Raw genomic sequence first — 18,481 nt, forward strand, 5'->3', positions numbered from 1 at the left:
TGAAAGTCAAACCGTATTCAAATTAAAGAAAATAGCCCCCCAAATTTAATTTCTATTTATAGGCCCAGCTGTGTGACACTGGGTAAGTAATTCTGATATTTTTGTAAAACCTGCCACAAGAAATGAGTTTCTGGATGGGTGAGATATTGTGTATTAACCATATTAAAGGCTCTTCCTCCATGTAGGGTGTGGCCAAGAAGTAAACGTTTACTATGTCAGTGTGCTAATTCTCGTTAATGAATTGTTCGATTATCAAATGTAATAGAATCAGGGTCAGCCCACGGAGGCATGTCTCTGAAATGCAAATAACGTAGCGTGATGAAAATCCTGCTGGCAGCAACAAGTGATCCCCCTGCGGTGAGCGGCGGCGAACGGGCTGTATGTGTGTCAAAGCGCGGGGACAGGGGGGCCTTCGTGGGAGGATGCAGCCCAGTACTGGACGGCGAAATCCGGGACCGAGGTCATGGTGAGTACTTTGTCTGCCTCGCCCCCTAGCGGCCCTCCTCCTTTCCCCTTGCGGGCCCTGCCTCTCGGTCTTCTAGAGGCCCTGAGTGACCCGTCATTCCGAGAGTGACCCCGCCTCTCGCCTCCTTCTCCGCCCCTCGGCGTCCTCAGGTGCCTCGCCTCAGGTGCCTCGCCCTGAGGCGCACCTTTCCTCCCCTGCCCGTCTGAGCCCCTCTCTCCCGACTGGAGGCCCCGCCTTTCCGGGCGTGGCCCCGCCTCTCCCTCCCCTGGTGGCCCACCTTCACTCTCCGAGGTCCCGCCTCTCCCCGCCCAGGTTCCTCTTCCGTTCCCCGGCCGCGGAATGGATTGGCGGTCCTGGCAGGCAGCAGTCCCCAGCAGGCACTAGAGCCTCCTCCTCGGGTGTTCTCTCTGGGGCTAGCAGTTGGGGCCTCTGCGCCCCGGTCAGCCTCAGGCTTGTCCGGTGCTCTTGCCTGATGGCTGCTGAGGACGTAAGCTAGAACCCAGTTTGCCCTAAAGACTTTTCTCTCCGACCTGGGCAGAAAGCCTCTTCGTCTGACCCCATGCTCTCCTTCGTTTAACGTTCCAGAAGGACTAATGTATAAAGGTCTTGAGCTCCATGGAATGGATTTTTTCAGACAGATTTGAAACATAACCATTTAGGATGAGTGCATTATCTATTCTAATGTTTGAGCGCCTCAAAATTAACTGCCATTCAGGTTACGTTTTGAAGAAGCAAAACCTCATGTAGCCAGACGTGACCTAGTTTATTGAACTATTAAAAACTAAACAATCTAAGGGAGCCTGACTGGCTCAGTTGGAAAATCATAGACTGGATCTCAGAGTGGTGAACTGGAGCCCCATTTTGGGTATAGGGATTACTTAAATAAAGAAAAATAAACTTTTTTAAAAATGCACTCTTAGGTTAAAAAAAACACCTAGGTAATTAATGATGGCCATAATGTGGAGAAAAGGGAACCCATGTGCACTGTTGGTGAGAATGTAAACCGGCTCAGCCATTATGGAAAACAGTATGGAGGTTGCTCAAGAAATTCAAAATAGAACTACCATGTGATCCAGCAATCCCACTTCTGGGTGTATATCCAAAGGAAACGAGACCATTATCTGGAAGAGATACTTGTACTTCCATGTTCATTGCAGCATTATTTGCAATAGTGAAGGTATGGAAACAACCTAAGTATCTATCAACAGTTGAATAGATAAAGAAAAAAATATATATATGGATGGATGGGTAGAATATGATGGAATATTATTCAGCCTTTAAAAAGAAGGAAATCTTTGTGACATAGATGAAACTGGAGGGCATATGCTAAGTGAATTAAGCTAGACAAAAAAATACTTCATGGTATCACTTATATGTTGGATCTTTTTAAGAAAATTGTCAAACTCATAAAAACAGTAGAAAAGTGGTTGGCAGGGGCTGGGGGCATGGAGGAAATAGGGAGAGGTTGGTAAAAGGGTACAAACTTTCAGTTATAAGATGAAAAATGTCTGAGGATCTAATGTATAATATGATGGCTATAGTTGATAAACACTGTATTGTACAATTGAAATTTACTAAAAGAGTAGAACTTCAATGTTCCTACCGAAGAGGGAAAAAAGTAAATATGTGAGATGATGGATGGAAGGAATCCTTTTACAATGTATATGTATATCAAATCACCATGCTGTACACTTTAAATAGCTTACAATTTTATTTGTAAATTATACCTCAATAAAGCTGGAAGGAAAAGTCACAGAACCTAAAAAAAAAAGCAAACACTGATTCAAGCTTGTTAACTGACTTAGCACTGGATATTGTGCATATCACTGATTCATAAGACAATGCAGGTAAAATGTGTAGAATGATGAAGAGCTGGTTAGTGTAATTGACAGTAGTTGACTTTAAATCATCCTAAGTTATGCATCAAATCGAGAGGCTTATACTACCACTAAAAGTATAGTGACAAATGAGAAAAACAGAACATAAAAGTTTTATTTACAACATAATTATGATAAAAATGGATATGAATATGGAGATTGAAGGGGGACACAGGACTCAAACTAGAAAATCAGACTTCTTACAGGAGGTTGAATCTGATTCATCCAGTTGGGGTGATGCCTGTAGCTCGTTTGGTTCCTGCCCTTTCTGAGATCTGGTTAGTCAGGGTTTTCCTCTGTGAGCTTTCCTGTGTAGATTAGAGTACTGAGTATGCTACAATAAAAAAGACTCCCCCCCCTCCAGCCAAGTACAGTAATTTAAATGAGATAGAAGCTTATTTCTCTTGTAACAGTCCAGAGGTAGGAGTGGCCCAGGCTGGCAGGGTGGCTCAGCTCCATTAAGTCAATAATAGACTCTGGTTTCTTTCCTTTTGATGCTCTGCTATAGCCTAGGATATTTTCTTCATTTGCATAGTTAGAGCTGGGGCACTGCTGTGGGTTTGCCTTGGCGCCATCTAGCTCTGGGGAAGGGCAAAAGAGCAGAAGTAGAGGACAAAGGATTTATTTTTAAGCAAGTGATGCAGAGGTTGCACCTATCACTTTCACTCATATTCCGTTGGTGAGAACTTGGACACACTTGGTTGTAAGAGAAACTGGGAAATGTGGTCTCTGACTTGGAGAACAAGGCAAAAGGAAATGTAGATAAAATTAAATTTCCTTACAACTTACAGCCCATTGACAAATACTTCAGACAGGCAGAGTATGACATTCCTCCAGGAACTCCCAAGCATCTTCATGTTAATGCTTTGCTAGTGGCAAAAAGCAACCTTAGCTTGACAAGAGTTAGGCCTCCAGGATCCTGTAAGTCTTCTTTAACATATGAAAATCCTTTTGGAAACTTCCTTTTGTCTCTACCCCACCCCCTCAACTTAAAATTATATAACCAATCACGCCTTACAATCCCAGTGCAACCCTTTCTGCCCATGGGTCCTGTCCCTCGTGCTTTAATAAAACCACCATTTTTGCACCGAAAATGTTTCAAAAATTCTTACCATTTGCTCTTGGACCCCACATCAAATCACATCTGTCTCTAAGTGGGGCTTCATCTGCCCAACTAAAAATTTATTACTGTAGGAAAAGGTGAGAACAGACAGGGACAAGTACTGTTCTGCCACATTTGTCCCAATGCCTTCCAATGAGTTCTTGCTTAAGAGGAGTTCCTTTACTTCAGTTACACATAGCCCTATTGCTGGCAATTGAAGTACCCTAAGTAATGTCTCATTCTTCAGGCCCCAGTTCAAATGACACCTTCTCAAGGAGGTTTACCTGACTACTTTCTCTTAAGTATGTCCCTTCCCCATTCCTGTCATCGTTTTTTTCTCAGCACTTTGTTTCCTGCAATGGCACTTAACAGAGCATATATATACTGCTGTGTTTTTGTCTCCCCCAAATGTCTCTTTTCATTGCCACCACATTTTTATCATCTAGCACAGAGTCTGTCATTGGATAAGCAAGAAAAAAATATCTGGTGGTAAATGAATGAAGCAGTGGTCAAGGATGACAGAGTTCTCAAATGACCAATTAAATAATTATATTTGTAAAGAGTGAGAATATAGGAAATTGGGTGGGCAAGTTTAGAGATAGGGATCAGCAGATGGTTAGGTTTGTTTGCACAAGTTGAATTTGAAGTTCTGAATGATTTCAGGATGATATCCAATAGGTTGCTAAAAATATGGATCTGGAGCTCTGGAAAGAGCATCAGATTGGAGCTATAGATTTGAGAGCCTTGAGAATTGATGCAATCATGCATGAAAAGTATGGCAAGAAAATAAAGGTTTAGAGGGGAACTACAAGGAACAGCATCGTGTATAGAGTTGGCAGAGGAGAGACTGGCAAAGCTTGGGAGGACCTATCAGAGGCTATCAACAAGAACCAGGGAAAAGAAAACTTCAGGGAGGAGGTAGTGGTCACAAATGATACAGATGGGGGTGTGTGTGTGATAAACTATGTCACATAAGTCTTAAAGGGTTCCTAGATCTGTCAGTTAGGAGCATAGGCATGGGAGCCTTAGTAGAATAGTTTCAGTGGGTCAGTGGGCTGTGGGCTGAAGACAGAATGTCAGGAACTGAATGTAGTTATCATAGAACAAGCTTTCAAAAAGTGCAGCCATGAAAACAATACACATTTCATTTGGAAAAAGAGGCAAAGTCAAAGGAGGATTCTTAAGATGAAAGAAAACTCAGCATCTCTTTAAACAAGTGAAAGAGAGAGATAGGATGGGTATGGAAATGACTGAGAAATTTTTACCTACTGGATTTGAGATAGGAAGCCACAACAGAGTTGCCCTTTCTTCAAAATGTAAACACAAATTTAGAGGAGGGAGTAACCAGGACTTGATAGAGTTTTTCTGATGGCCTAGGTTTATCTATGAGGGAGGTATTGAAGTTCTGTGACGCAACAGAGGAGGTGGAGGGGAAGTTGGGACTATCTTCTAGGAGAAAAGAGGAATGGGAAAGATTGTGACGGGACAGATGAAAGGTCTGGTGGTTGCAGATCCACTATGGTTGGAAATCCTTTTTTCCTTCTTCCTCCTACCCCTTCCTAACCCAAACTTCTTCCAAAAACGACTCCAGGCTGACAAATCCTAATCCTTGCGCCCATTTACCCATATAGTAGATTTTTTTCCCCCTACAATAACCGTTAAAGAACATGCGGGGGCTACGAAAGCAGACCACTCCCTCAAACTTCCTTCATTTCAATAGGGAAAACTGAGCTGGCCTCAGATATTTTTGCAGACCCCCAACCCGCTTGCTACGACAAGTTACACTTCTTCGTACAGCTGTACAGCAAAGGCACCTGCTTGCTGTGGACAATGAGACTTTTAGGGACAGATGGTTCCCTCGTAAGTAACTTCCCCCAAAAGTTGCAGTATGTACTAAAGCCTGGTTTAAGTACAAGAACACAGTGTTCGGGGCAAAACACCCAGAGCCGAGGCCCGAACAGTGAAAGCGACTTCACCGGCTCAGAGCCCAGTAAAGCAGGACAGCAACCCATCCCCGATGACGTCACACGGTCTCAGCCTCCGGACCACCTCCCACGGGGCGTTCCCATTCTCGCGACAAGCACAGCCCCGCCTTTGCTCCGCCTCCAGGTAACGTCATCACACCACAGCCTCTAGTATCTGCTTTGCAGACGTTCTGAACGCCGGGCGCGGTGGCGCGCGCCTGTAGTCCCAGCTACTCGGGAGGCTGAGGCAGGAGGATCGCTTGAGCCCAGGAGTTCTGGGCTGTAGTGCGCTATGCCGATCGGGTGTCCGCACTAAGTTCGGCATCAATATGGTGACCTCCCGGGAGCGGGGGACCACCAGGTTGCCTAAGGAGGGGTGAACCGGCCCAGGTCGGAAACGGAGCAGGTCAAAACTCCCGTGCTGATCAGTAGTGGGATCGCGCCTGTGAATAGCCACTGCACTCCAGCCTGGGCAACATAGCGAGACCCCGTCTCTTTTGCCTCTCGCGGATTTAGAAGAGAATCCCGTCTCCTAAATAAACGGTAGAAGTTGGCCCCCTGTTTTTATGTATTCGGGAGTCTACTAATATGCACATTAAAAATAAATGAAATATAACTGGTCTCTATTACTGGCTCCTTCGCCTCACTATTTTACGTTTGTCTCCTATTTTGCGTCTCCTTTAGGGTCCAAGCTGATGGGGGTAACAGGATATTCGATGTTTCGGAGCCGACTCATCGCTGACCCCTACCGGACCGTCGCCAAAACTTCACTGCGAAGAGCTGTTATCACCCTCGCAGCCAACAGGGGCTGCTCGTTTACTCACCGCCTGTTGGAGAAGATGGCCGTAGGACACGAACAGGAAAAATGCTCCAGCATGCCCAAGTTCGCCGGCGGCGGTGCAGCTCGCTGCTGTTACCACTGTTTCCCCGGACCTTTCCTCCCCACCTCCAGCCACGGAATGTTACTTTCTTTCACCGCTGTTAGCTCAAGGTTTTTGCTTTCAAATGTTGCAGACGAAAGATCTGGCAAATCAACAGTTTTTCACCCGAATCCTTACAGTCTACCTGTTTACCGGTAGGCCTTAGCTTCCCACGGGGTATCCTGCTACTCCCTCCTTGGAAGGGGGAAAAAAAACACAAAACTTAAGAGGCGCCCGCACGCCTTTGTGAGAGCATATGTGAGGGGCCAGCGTGGCAGAATGCCGTCAGCCGGTCTTCCCCTTGATTCTTGGATTGCCAACAGCCAACGTCAGGGATGGAATGAAGCGCAGGGAACTTAGACCACCCGCTGCGCGGCTGAGTCTTGAAACCAGTGTTGCAGGAGCAAAACCTCAGCGCCCTGCACCGAGCCGCACCGAGCAAGTCTTGTGTCCCTATCTAATTTTTAAAAGGAAATAAATGAACACAGTATGAAAGAATAGAATGTTTCAAATTGTCAGAAGTTCTTGGTTGTCTGTGATCGTAATTTCACCTTTACGAAAGAACTATCTTAGAGGATTCCCTTTTAAATTCAGACATTTTAGGGGCAGCGGAAGTTGATCAAATGTTCACATCAATCTTAATATTAATCTGATCATCTATTGGGAATTTCAAGACTCTAAGCACTAAACACAGACTTCACCACTTGTAAAATGGCCAGGAAAGGGGACAATGTAGTAAGCTTTTCATAAAGCTGATTGTATTCAATTTCTTTGAGGTGATTCATTCTGTTTGAAGAAAGATAGCTGTCAGCAAAGGCCCTCCTTGAATTGAACGGATATCTTCCTCTGATGCTCTGGGTCTGCCCTCTACAACTACATGGAATAAATCCTATTCCAATGCTTCAGGACATCATTTCAAGAATTTATAAGTCACCTCCAAATCAATACATTTCCACAAAATGGAAATATACGGAAATGCTTTTTTACTTTTTTAAACTTCACCCCGCTCCTCCCAGAAAACAGAAAAATACTTCAGGCATGTCTCTCTCTCTCTCTTTTTTTTTTTTCCCACTACATGGACCCCTGAATTTGGCCCAGAATGACTTAGCTGTGACTATAAGGACTGCATTTCAGATGCCACCTCTGCTAGCTTTGGGCTTTATGATTTCTTTTACCCTTCAGTCTTTTCTATCACTTCTAGAAGAACTTAGCTTTCTGGAACTAGGATGGGGTAAGCAGAATAATGACCCCTCCCCAAAGATGTGCACAACCTAATATGTGGAACTTATGATTTGTACTTTACATGGTAAAGGAATTTTACAGATATGAGTAAATTAAGGATCTTCAGATGGGGAGAATATCCCAGTGGTTCCAATGTAATTACAAGGATCCTTATAACAGGGAGGGAGGCAGGAGGGTCAGAGTCAGGGAAGGATATATAGCCTGAAAGCAGAGATTGGAGTCATGCAAAGCCACCAAGCAAGAAATGTGGGCAGCCTCTGGAAGCTGGAAAAAGCAAGGAAACCAATTCTCCCCTAGAGCCTCCAGAAGGAATGCAGCCCCTGCTGACCCATGTGGGACTTCTGACCTTCAGAATTGTACGATAATAAATGTGTATTGCTTAAGCCACTGAATTTGTGGTAATTTGTTACAGTAGCAATAGAAAACAAGGTTAGTCTGTACCTGAAAAAAGCTCTTGAGGTCAGAAAGGAATTATATAGTAGATAAGCAGAAACAATATAGACTAGTTGTTGCCTTTGTAGAGCTTCTTATCTAGTTGAGGGTGAGGAAGAAACCATCTTTTAAAAATGAGCCATGTAAGTTGTGTTTTACTGTTCTCATGATGCTCTTCCAACCATATTCAATTCATTAGCCTGCCTGTATGCCTGAAATCTCCAATACCAAAAACTCTCTCCTGGGTTAAGACATGGTTCTCAGTTACAAATGCACTTTGGCATTTACTCAACACCATTAGAGAACTTCTATTTCAACCACCCACCTGATACTTGGTTATACTTTACAATTTCCTACAATATCCATGAAAAAAGTTCAGTATATCATGAACTTGACCATACTTTTTTAAAGACTTTTTGTGAATGTAATATTCTTGACATACAATGACTTTAAAATTTTATGTATTCAAAACTGTTAGTCTTATCCTTTATGGTTTCTTTTTTTTTTTAAGATTATTTATTTATTTATTTATTTATTTATTTGAGAGAGCGCAAGAGAACACACAAGCAGGGGGAGGGGGAGAGGGGGAGGGAGGAACAGACTCCCCAGTAAGCAGGGAGCTCAATTCAGGGCCTGATCCCAGGACCCCAAGATCTTGACCTGAGCCAAAGACAGACATTCAACTGACTGAGCCACCTAGGCTTCCTCCTTTATGGTTTCTGCTTTTAGTGTTTGCTTTGAAGGGTCTCACCCATCGCAAGAGCATGTACACAGTCATATTAATATTATAATTAAAAAAAGTCATATGTACACATGTGACTGATTTTAAAATGACAGTGTTGGGGCTCCTGGGTGGCTCAGTCAGTTAAGTGTCTGCCTTGGCTCAGGTCATGATCCCAGGGTCCTGGATTTGAGCCCCACGTCATCTGGCTCACTGCTCAGTGGGGAGTCTACTTCTCCCTCTCTCTGCCCCTCCCTCCTTCTCATGCTCTCTTTCTCAAATAAATAAGTTTTTAAAAATCTTTTAAAAAAATGAAAATAAAATAACACTGTCCCTCCAAAACAATGTTTTTTTTATTCTTAACTCTACTTTGTTGTTGTTGTTGTTATTCACATTCCTGGTGCAAGGTGCTTGGCAGCAGCAGAAGCAGCACAGACATAATTCTCAAAAAATTGTAGTTATGTGTTTTTGACCTGTCTGGCAGCTCCCTAAGGGATCAGTTTAAGAGTTTGCCTTTGTTTTGACTACATAGGGGCTTTTCCAGGGCTGGGAAGCCTTCATGGACCATATTTGTTCAAAGCATTTAAAGGCAAATGTATTAGCTCCTGCAGCTGGGGCAAGAGATAATAGGGCAAGAAATAAATTAAAAAGACTTGGAAGAAAGAAGCTGAGGAAGGAGATACTTGGAGGAATATAGACTGTGAAAGTTCTGGTATATTATAGGAAATCTAGAAGGTCACACACATGCCTAGAGCAAGAATGCATGCTCAGAAGAGACCTCTCTCACCTCTCTTTGACCTTCAGGCTCAGAACAAGAAGGAAATGAAGGCTAAGGCAGAGTCATAAACTGCCATGGTAAATGTTGAAGTGCCCCAACATAGCACACTCTGCAAAATCAGAGAGAATTCTTTGTTTGGTTGTTTGGTCGGTCGGTAGGTTCAAGCATTTAAGGAAATCTGTCAACCCATTAATGACACATTATTCTAATGGAATAGGGACTTCAGGGGACACAAACAAAGAATAAAGACTTTACAAAATTAGTTCAGAAAGAGAATTCTGGAAAGATGGTAGAGTAGGAAGCACCAGGAATCTGTCTCTCCACCTGGACAGTAATTGCAGAATTGCAGACAACAACTGGCAGAACCTGTCTGGGGTACCTGTTTTGGAACTCTGAGTCTACTGAATGTCTGCAACTTCCAGAAAAAGTCTTGCATGGTAAATTACGGTTAGCTTTTATCAATTTCCGCTCTGAGCCCCACAGCAAACAGCTGTGTACATGCTCCTGGAGCAGCTTGTACCTAGCTTTTGGCAGCCAGGACAGGCAGAAGGACACTGTTTTCCAAATATTGAGCGTCTATGCTCTGATTGATGATTGCAGCTTCTGGTCATAGAGGTGCAGACAGAGAGGCAGGTGAACATTGTTGTTGCCCTTCCCATCATTGTTGGAGGCCACTGCTAACTTCCAGAGGATTAAAAGGGCCAGCACCCTTTTTTTCCTGTCAGTCTCTCTCTCTCTTTTTTTTCCCTTTTTCCCCTTTTGGGGGCCAGATATCAAAGACTAGGACATTCAAAAGCAACTGCATATATGGGGAAAATTAGAAGTTTCTGCTTCAAAGGACTTGAATAGACATTTATCCAAAGAAGGTATTGGGGCGCCTGGGTGGCTCAGTTCGTTGGGCGACTGCCTTCAGCTCAGGTCATGATCCTGGAGTCCCTGGATCGAGTCCCTGGATCGAGTCCCTGGATCGAGTCCCACATCGGGCTCCCTGCTCAGCAGGGAGTCTGCTTCTTCCTCTGACTCTCCCCCCTCTCATGTGCACTCTCTCTCATTCTCTCTGTCTCAAATAAATAAATAAAATATTTTTTTAAAAAAAGAATGTATTCAAATGGCCACTAAGCACATATAATCTGCTCAACATCATTGATCATTAGGGATATGGAAACTAATACTACAATAAGATATCACTTCACACCCATTGGAATGGGCAAATATATATTGGAAAAAAAATCCAGGAAATAAGAAGCTTTAGTGAGAATGTAGAGAAGTTGGACTACTCGTGCACTGTTGGTGGGAATGTAAGATGGTATCGCCATTGTTGAAAACAGTATGGTGGTTCTTCAAAAAATTAAAAATAGAACTACCATATGATCCAGCAACTCTACTTCTGGGTCTTGAAGAGATATTTGTACACCCATGTTTGTAGCAATATTATTCACAGCAGCTAAAATGTTGTAGCAACTCAAGTGTCCATTGATGGATGAATGGATAAGCAAAATGTGGTCTATATATACAGAGGAATATTATCCAGCCTTAAAAAGGAAGGAAATTCTAACATGCTACAGCACAGAATAAACTTGAGAACACTATGCTAAGTGAAATAAACCCATCACAAAAAAGATAATTACTGTATGATTTCAGTTATATAAGGTAGTTAAATTAGTCAAAATTGAAGAGATGGTAGATTGCAGGTTTCTAGGGGCTGGGGACAGTGGAAATTGTGAGTTATTGTTTAATGGGTATAGAGTTTCAGATTTACAAGACAAAAAGAGCTATAGCGTTGAATGGTGGTGATGGTTTACAACATTATGTACTTAATACAAAATATATTTTAATACCACTGAACAGTACTCTTAAAAATAATCAAGATGGGGTGCCTGGATGGCTCAGTCAGTTAAGTGTCTGCCTTCGGCTCAGGTCATGGTCCCAGGGTCCTGGGATCAAGCCCTGCGTCGGGCTCCCTGCTCAGCGGGAAGCCTGCTTCTCCCTCTCCCACTCCCCCTGCTTATGTTCCCTCTCTTGCTGTGCCTCTCTGTGTCAAATAAATAAATAAAATCTTTAAAAAAATAATTAAGATGGTAGACTTTCTATAGAGCATATTTTACAACAATCAAAAAGTGGAAAAAAATTAGTTCAGAAAAAAACTGGAGTGTTTAGTTCACTATACAAACAAACAACGACTACAAAATACAAATGTTTGACCAAATATCTAGGCACAGTGGCCCAGCTAGGTTGACACATAAAATTAACCATCACAAGTCCACCCATGGTCAACTAGATACTCATATATATATTCTTAAACTATACTTAACTTCTAAATAAAGGCAATAACTATCCTGTGTGCAACCAAAAATGCACTAAGTCTTTCCCCAAAAAAGAATGCTGAGTCATTGGGTGATGTTTGTTCTTCTGCTTGATATCACAAAATTTGAATACTATAATGTAAAATTAACAACACTCAACTACTATGATATAAAGTCATTACATCTTATGTTACATGATAAAGGGATAAGAAAGGGAAGAAAACAAAGATATTTCCTTCATATATACATATCAAAATACACAAACAAATACACACACAAAATACGGAAGAAAAATTCCTGACAATTACAGTTCTTGTCTCTGTAACTGGGTATGTGGTCATAGCTGGTATTTATAACTCTTCCTTCACCTCAGCTGGTGGTCACGGTCCTTTAACTGGTGGAGTTACACAAACCTTCTTTCCTGAGGGGTCTAAGCCATTAGTAGTCTTGTCTGGATCAAGTTGTTGTAGTTCTCTATTGACTTTAATCTCAGAGCATGGTAATGCTAAGAGATTCCCTAAGGGATCTACTATATTCTAGACATACTCTTCCTTACCTCCATTGTGGAGTAGCAAATTTCTCTTTGGTAGTCAGGACCAATCACCCCTGTAAGCACAATAACTCCCTTCTGGCCCATTAATTCAGAGCTACGACGAACCCAAAGTGACTCAGCAGCTGTCTAAACTTCCAGTTCAATGGAACCATTATTGTATCTCAAAACTAGCAGCTTTTTGAGTCCCTTGGTAAATGAACCTGAGTACTATACACAAATGAGGGATATGCTGTCTCTAAAATCCACAAAGAGTCCACTAGGCATTGTGGGCTCTTCTTTGTTGTAAGGGGGACATATGCAACAACTTATCTTTCACATTAAAAGGGGTATCTGGCATATCCCACATCACTGGTTCCCCTGGAAATTTCACTGAAGTAGGTCTCTGAATTTTTGTTAGATTTACTTCCTCTCTCTGACACAAATGTCTTAGCAATGAATCTACAGTTGTTTCTACTTCTAGTTCACTAGACTTCAGTCAGCATAATGTCATCAGTGTAATGAACCTATGATATCTTGTGGAAGGGAAAGGCGATCAAAATCCCTGTGAACTAAATTGTGATACAGGGCTAGAGAGTTGATATCCCTGAAATAGGACAGTGAAAGTGTATTGCTGCACTTTCCAGCTGAATGCAAACTGCTCTGGGGGGTCTTTATTAACAAAGATGGAGAAAAAGACATTGCTAGATCAATAGCTGCATATCAGGTACAAGTGGGTGTGTTGATTTGTTCAAGCAATAAACCTACGTCTGGTATAGCAGCTCCAATTGAAGTCACCATTTGGTTGAGTTTACAGTAATCCACTGTCATTCTCCAAGGTCCATCTGTCTTCTGCAGAGACCAAATAGGCAAGTTCAATGGAACATGGTGGGAATTACTACCACTGCATCTTTCGAGTCCTTGATGGTGGCGCTAAATTTTTTTAAAGATTTATTTATTTATTTTAGAGAGAGAGCAGGGCAGATGGAACGACAGAGGAAGAGAATGTTCAAGCAGGCCCCGCCCTCAGTGCAAAACCCAATGCAGGGCTTGATCTCACAACCCCTGAGACCATGACCTGAGTGGAAACCAAGAGTTGGTTGCCCAACCGAGCCACCCAGGTGCCCCATGGTGACACTAATCTTTGCAACCCTTCCAGAAATGTGGTATTATGTTTCATTTTAGGTAGAAACAGTTTTAGTGGCTTGACATTTCCCACCATGATAGCCTCACACCACAGGCCAGAGAATCTGTGTGGGGATTCTGAAACTGCTGAGTATGTCTATTCCAATCATACATTCCAGTATTGGGGAAATAACCACAAGATGCATTTGGAGGGGCGGCTGGGTGGTTCAGTCAGTTAAGCTTCCAACTCTTGGTTTCAGCTTGGGTCATGGTCTCTCCAGTCGTAGGGCTCCGTACTCGGCACAGAGTCTGCTTGTCCCTCTCCTTCCCCCTCTACTCCTCCTCCTCCTCTCTCTCTCACTCTCTAAAATAAATAAATAAAATCTTTTAAAAAAAGTAAAAAGTAAAAAGATGGGTTTAGAGATCCCCTGGGACCACTGTGAGGCAGATCTGAGCTAAAACTTCATTTATCACCTGACCTCCCAAGCCCCTACTTTGATGGTGGACCAAAGTGACATTTTGAGTTTCTTAGAATTACTGTCAGTGAAGTTGGTGTCCAGCAATCCCCAAAAGGGATTTTTAAAAAAAATTTTATGATTGGGCACCTGGGTGGCTCAGGGTTTTGCACTGAGGGCGGGGCCTGCTTGAACATTCTCTTCCTCTGTCGTTCCATCTGCCCTGCTCTCTCTCTAAAATAAATAAATAAATCTTTAAAAAAATTTAGCGCCACCATCAAGGACTCGAAAGATGCAGTGGTAGTAATTCCCACCAGGGTCCTGGGATCAGACCCCGCATCAGGCTCCCTACTCAGCGGGAAGCCTGCTTCTCCCTCTGCCACTCCCCCTGCTTGTGTTCCCTCTCTCGCTGTGTCTCTCTCTGTCAAAAAATGCATCCCAATTTTATGGAACTAGACAGTGGAGATGGTTTCACAACATTGTAAATATTTTAAGAGTTACTGAAGTGTATATTTTAAAATGGTTAAGATGGTGAATTTTATGTTATGTGAATTTACCTCAATTTTTAAAAAATCTTGAAGACTGTATAAAAAATATGTCCATGAGTTGAGTAGAAAGTAAGATTAATTATATCTTATTTTATGTGAAACTACATTAGTTCCTAGTGATCACCACTTCATCTTCTAGAGATCAGTCAACTTTCAAGTATGGGCCAGAAGCCCCTTTCATCTTGGTAGTTAAAAATCCAGATATGTTGAGCCAAATAACTCTGGGTGTGGTGCCCAGGAATTTGCTTTAATTATGTCGGCAGTAATTGCTGAATGTACACTAAAGTTTGAGAATCATAATTCTAGATGCCCATAAGTCATCCATTAATAATTTTCTCTAAATTTTTCGTTGCGCCACATGTTAATAGCACCTGTCTGTGGTTTCAAATAGTCACTTTTATCTTCTTTTTGAAAATCAGAAGATGATTTGCTCACCCTGTTGCTTCTTATTTTTTCCACAAGTCCTCAAGTAACCCTGTCTCAGAATTTTCTCAAAGCAGAGAAATTACTTCAAAAACTAGAAATGATAGAAATCTGTAGTAAATGATGCAGTTCTCTGGTAATTTTTACACTTATCTTGATCTACCTCTTCCCTTAGGGATTTTCTTTCATTTTCTTTCTGATCCCCACTTTCTTTGACAAAGCAGAAGCAACATATGAGTTAGTTGATAGGCAGACGGACCCTGTATAACTTAAATCAGTGTTCCTGCTCCTATCTTATTGGTCCAGTGCCCTAAGGTGGGAGTTTTGTTATGAGTACTTCAGTTTTTGTTTTTAAAGAAACACCTGAGTGTTGTCCCTTTCAATGTGGAGTTTTACTCGGCTGCTTTGATGCCAGATATTTAGGCAATCTTTTGGGAATGCCTTCAGAGCGAACATAGTAACCTTAGTATTGTTTATGTACCCCGGGACCTCTCATTTTTGCAGTTTGGACCATCAGACTACTTGGCTCCCACTCTTTCCTGACTCTCCAAATGGTTTATTTTACATTTTGAGCTATTCTGCATGGTTTACTGTGTCCTAAGATGCAGTAATGAATGTTGTGTGCCCTATGTCCTATAGCAGTCCTCCTTAGCATCTACAGTTCCCGCTTTCTTCTGAAGTGGCAAGCGCATCCTTTCAACTTAGAGTCGCCTTCTGCTGGTGGGAATTGTGACGACTGGCTGCCGGCAGACTGGAGAATCCTCCCAAGCTCAGGATCCTCGCCGGGCGCGGTGGCGCGCGCCTGTAGTCCCAGCTACTCGGGAGGCTGAGGCAGGAGGATCGCTTGAGCCCAGGAGTTCTGGGCTGTAGTGCGCTATGCCGATCGGGTGTCCGCACTAAGTTCGGCATCAATATGGTGACCTCCCGGGAGCGGGGGACCACCAGGTTGCCTAAGGAGGGGTGAACCGGCCCAGGTCGGAAACGGAGCAGGTCAAAACTCCCGTGCTGATCAGTAGTGGGATCGCGCCTGTGAATAGCCACTGCACTCCAGCCTGGGCAACATAGCGAGACCCCGTCTCTTTTGAGTTCTCACCTTAAAGTATCCTTTCTTCTAATGTATCTATCGAACACAACGAAAAGTGGCCTACTTACATTCTTGCCCGACAGTTTTCCTACTACCCTGTGCATTTCCCCATGGTGAGGCAATCTTCTCTTATTCTGTCTTACTTTTGATTATCTAGCGAAACACCTGAATATTCAGGTTGCCTAGCGTTTATGGAGTTCCTATGGTATACCAGGTACTACGCTGAGGCAAGGGGATGCCAAGACATGGGTTAAATGAGAATCCCACAATACATCTCAAAATATTCTTCTGAGAGCAGGGCCCATCAAAATAGGAACTCCTTTCTGAACGTTGCTTCATCTTTATCATTGAGGGTAATTGTAAGGCGAATGAAACAGTTCCGCTTCGTTGCATTTCAAAATTCTACTGGTCCAAGTAACCGAATGGAAAGGGGTTGTTGCTCTGGCATACCGAGCCCTACCGCCCTTCTAGGGGAAATCCTCCCAGTACGCGCCTCATAAATTTTTACCACCAGCAGGGGTCACTAGGGACGCTCGCTTGAGTCCCGAAACACAAGGGGGAAAGGTAACCGGACTAGTCCGTCAGCTTTCCAGGAAGAAATGCACTTTCAGAGAATAATTGGGGTTTATTTCGAATTCTTTTGGCATACGAAAAGCCAGCTGACGGCGACTTGATAGTCCAAATTTCAGAAAAGTGACGCAAACACCTTCGCTTCAAGGAATATTGGGTCTTCTGCGCGGCCGTAGATTTCAGCCAAGTGCGCCTGCGCATAAGAGTAGCGGCGTTGAGTCAGGCAGTCAGTGGAGGAAACTGCGGCAGCGACACTCAGACCTCGCCATGAAGACTCGCTTTAGCACCATTGATCTCCGCGCGGTACTCGCGGAGCTGAATGCCAGGTACTGAGCGATAGGTGACCAGGCTCGTGCGGGGAATGCAGAAGGCAGAGGCCAGTGCCCCAAAGTGGAAGAAAGACCAGCCTGATATTTCCCCTTAGTCCCCAATGCTTTTCTTCTGCGGACCTGGCTAGGCCTGGGTGGGCGAGCGCGTGACATCTTTCCCGTGGCCCTCAGGACACCTGGGGGGACCCCAGCGTCCGCGTGCCCCACACCCTGCTCTCGCGGGTTGCCTGACTCACCAGGTCTTGTGTCAGGCTTTGGCGGGGTCCTCGCCGAGCTCTCGCCTTGTTGGCCTGAGTTGCCTGGGTCTGGCAGCAAGCGTTTAGTAAAACACGAGACACCAGGTGGAAGCCAGGATGCCCCAGTAGTCTTTTGCCTCAGAGGTTTCCAGACTGGAGGCCTGATTTCTTTGACACTCCTCCTTACTCCTGAGAGGGAATATCGGCGTTTTAGCTGCAGGTAACAGATTCTAGTCTGGTTTCTATTCAGCTGTGTGAGTTTTGTCATTTTTCCAGGGTTTCGTTTATCTTTTTTCCCTTTTGTAATAAAGTGGATTAGATTGTACTATATTTCCTTAAAAATATTGGGTCGTTTCAAGGACGCAGGGCATTGCATGGTTTTCTTAGGGCTGGCATTACCACTTTTGTTCATAAAAAGTTACAATTACGTTTTGGGCTGAATGCCTGGTGGCCTTCAGACTCTGCTCCCTGGTTGACTCCATATCCTTAGAGTTGGAGATCCCCTCTTTCGAAGGCTCTGCTTCCGCCTGCCGCTTTAATTTTTGTGAAGATTTATATTTCAAATGTTGTTACATGTTTCCTTTCTCTTTGCAGCTTAACAGGAATGAGAGTAAACAATGTTTATGATGTGGATAATAAGACCTATCTTATTCGTCTTCAAAAGTAAGAACATTTACAGGCTTGTTTTATCTTTGGTAATTAAATATGGGATAATTAATTTTTTTTACTTGCACTTTTAGTCTGTTTTACTGAGTTAGCGTTGACAAGTGCCCTAAAGAAAAATTTAACTTTTTTCTTCTACAGACCAGACTTTAAAGCTACACTTTTACTTGAATCTGGCATACGAATTCACACAACAGAATTTGAGTGGCCTAAGAATATGATGCCATCTAGTTTTGCCATGAAGGTAAACTTTAAATTATACTTGAAGCTAAATTTTAAGGCCCTGAGATTGGTCACTAACGATTTAAGTTTTAAAACATTTGGTTTTCCTTTACTGTTATGAATAAAGTAGAGATAAAATAGAGTAGTTGATAGATACTGGGATGAATAAAGTAGCTGTTTATTGACTTCTCCCTGTTACTCTTCACACCCCATTGTGCTCCAAATCTTTCTGTTCCCACAGTCACTATTCTAGTTTGAACTTTCATAACATTTCCTTAAAGTCCCTTAATTACAGTCTACTTCTTGCTATCAAAATTGTGTTAGACCAGTGTTAATTTTTCTAAAGCCTCATTTTCATCAGTTTTTCACCTTTTTATGATTCCCTAATTTCTGAACCCATATCCTATTATTCTTGGCTTTCTGTGATATGCCCTACCCCCCTTTCCTAGTTTTCTGCAGTTCACTTTTGAGCTACCAATCTGTATTTTGTTG

At 43.0% G+C, this 18,481-nt stretch overlaps 2 protein-coding genes and 2 non-coding genes across 7 annotated transcripts in view; all 4 read left to right on the forward strand.

The window, feature by feature from the left end:
* Positions 1-318: 318 nt before the first annotated feature.
* Positions 319-7,237, forward strand: LOC114206651 (uncharacterized). Its single transcript, XM_028100547.2, has 2 exons — positions 319-466; positions 6,094-7,237. Exons 1-2 carry the CDS (start codon positions 319-321, stop codon positions 6,486-6,488), a joined length of 543 nt encoding a protein of 180 aa, XP_027956348.1. The 3' UTR covers positions 6,489-7,237.
* On the forward strand, positions 5,607-5,906 carry LOC148163886 (signal recognition particle RNA). The gene has a single exon (XR_015768661.1).
* An 8,429-nt stretch (positions 7,238-15,666) lies between the features above and the next one.
* Positions 15,667-15,966, forward strand: LOC148163887 (signal recognition particle RNA). The gene has a single exon (XR_015768662.1).
* An 800-nt stretch (positions 15,967-16,766) lies between these two features.
* NEMF (nuclear export mediator factor) overlaps positions 16,767-18,481 on the forward strand; it is a 58,307-nt gene continuing 56,592 nt past the window's right edge. For all 4 annotated transcript variants that reach the window (XR_003609813.2, XM_028106128.2, XM_028106199.2 and 1 more), the window contains exons 1-3: positions 16,767-16,865; positions 17,699-17,767; positions 17,909-18,011. Coding sequence is in view for 3 of the 4 variants with exons in the window: in XM_028106128.2 (XP_027961929.1) it covers positions 16,807-16,865; positions 17,699-17,767; positions 17,909-18,011 (231 nt within the window). In the remaining variant the exon portion in view is untranslated. The remainder of the gene's footprint in view (positions 16,866-17,698; positions 17,768-17,908; positions 18,012-18,481) is intronic.

The sequence above is a fragment of the Eumetopias jubatus genome, unplaced genomic scaffold (genome assembly GCF_037043125.1).
Source record: "Eumetopias jubatus isolate StellerSeaLion01/CBP00866 unplaced genomic scaffold, mEumJub1_p1.0 scaffold_7, whole genome shotgun sequence".
Taxonomy (NCBI): Eukaryota; Metazoa; Chordata; class Mammalia; order Carnivora; family Otariidae; genus Eumetopias; species Eumetopias jubatus.

Coding starts and splice junctions, on each gene's coding strand:
- LOC114206651 (XM_028100547.2), top strand. CDS start 319: ATGAAAATCCTGCTGGCAGCAACAAGTGATCCCCCTGCGGTGAGCGGC. Junction 467..6,093: donor AATCCGGGACCGAGGTCATG/GTGAGTACTTTG, acceptor CGTCTCCTTTAG/GGTCCAAGCTGATGGGGGTA.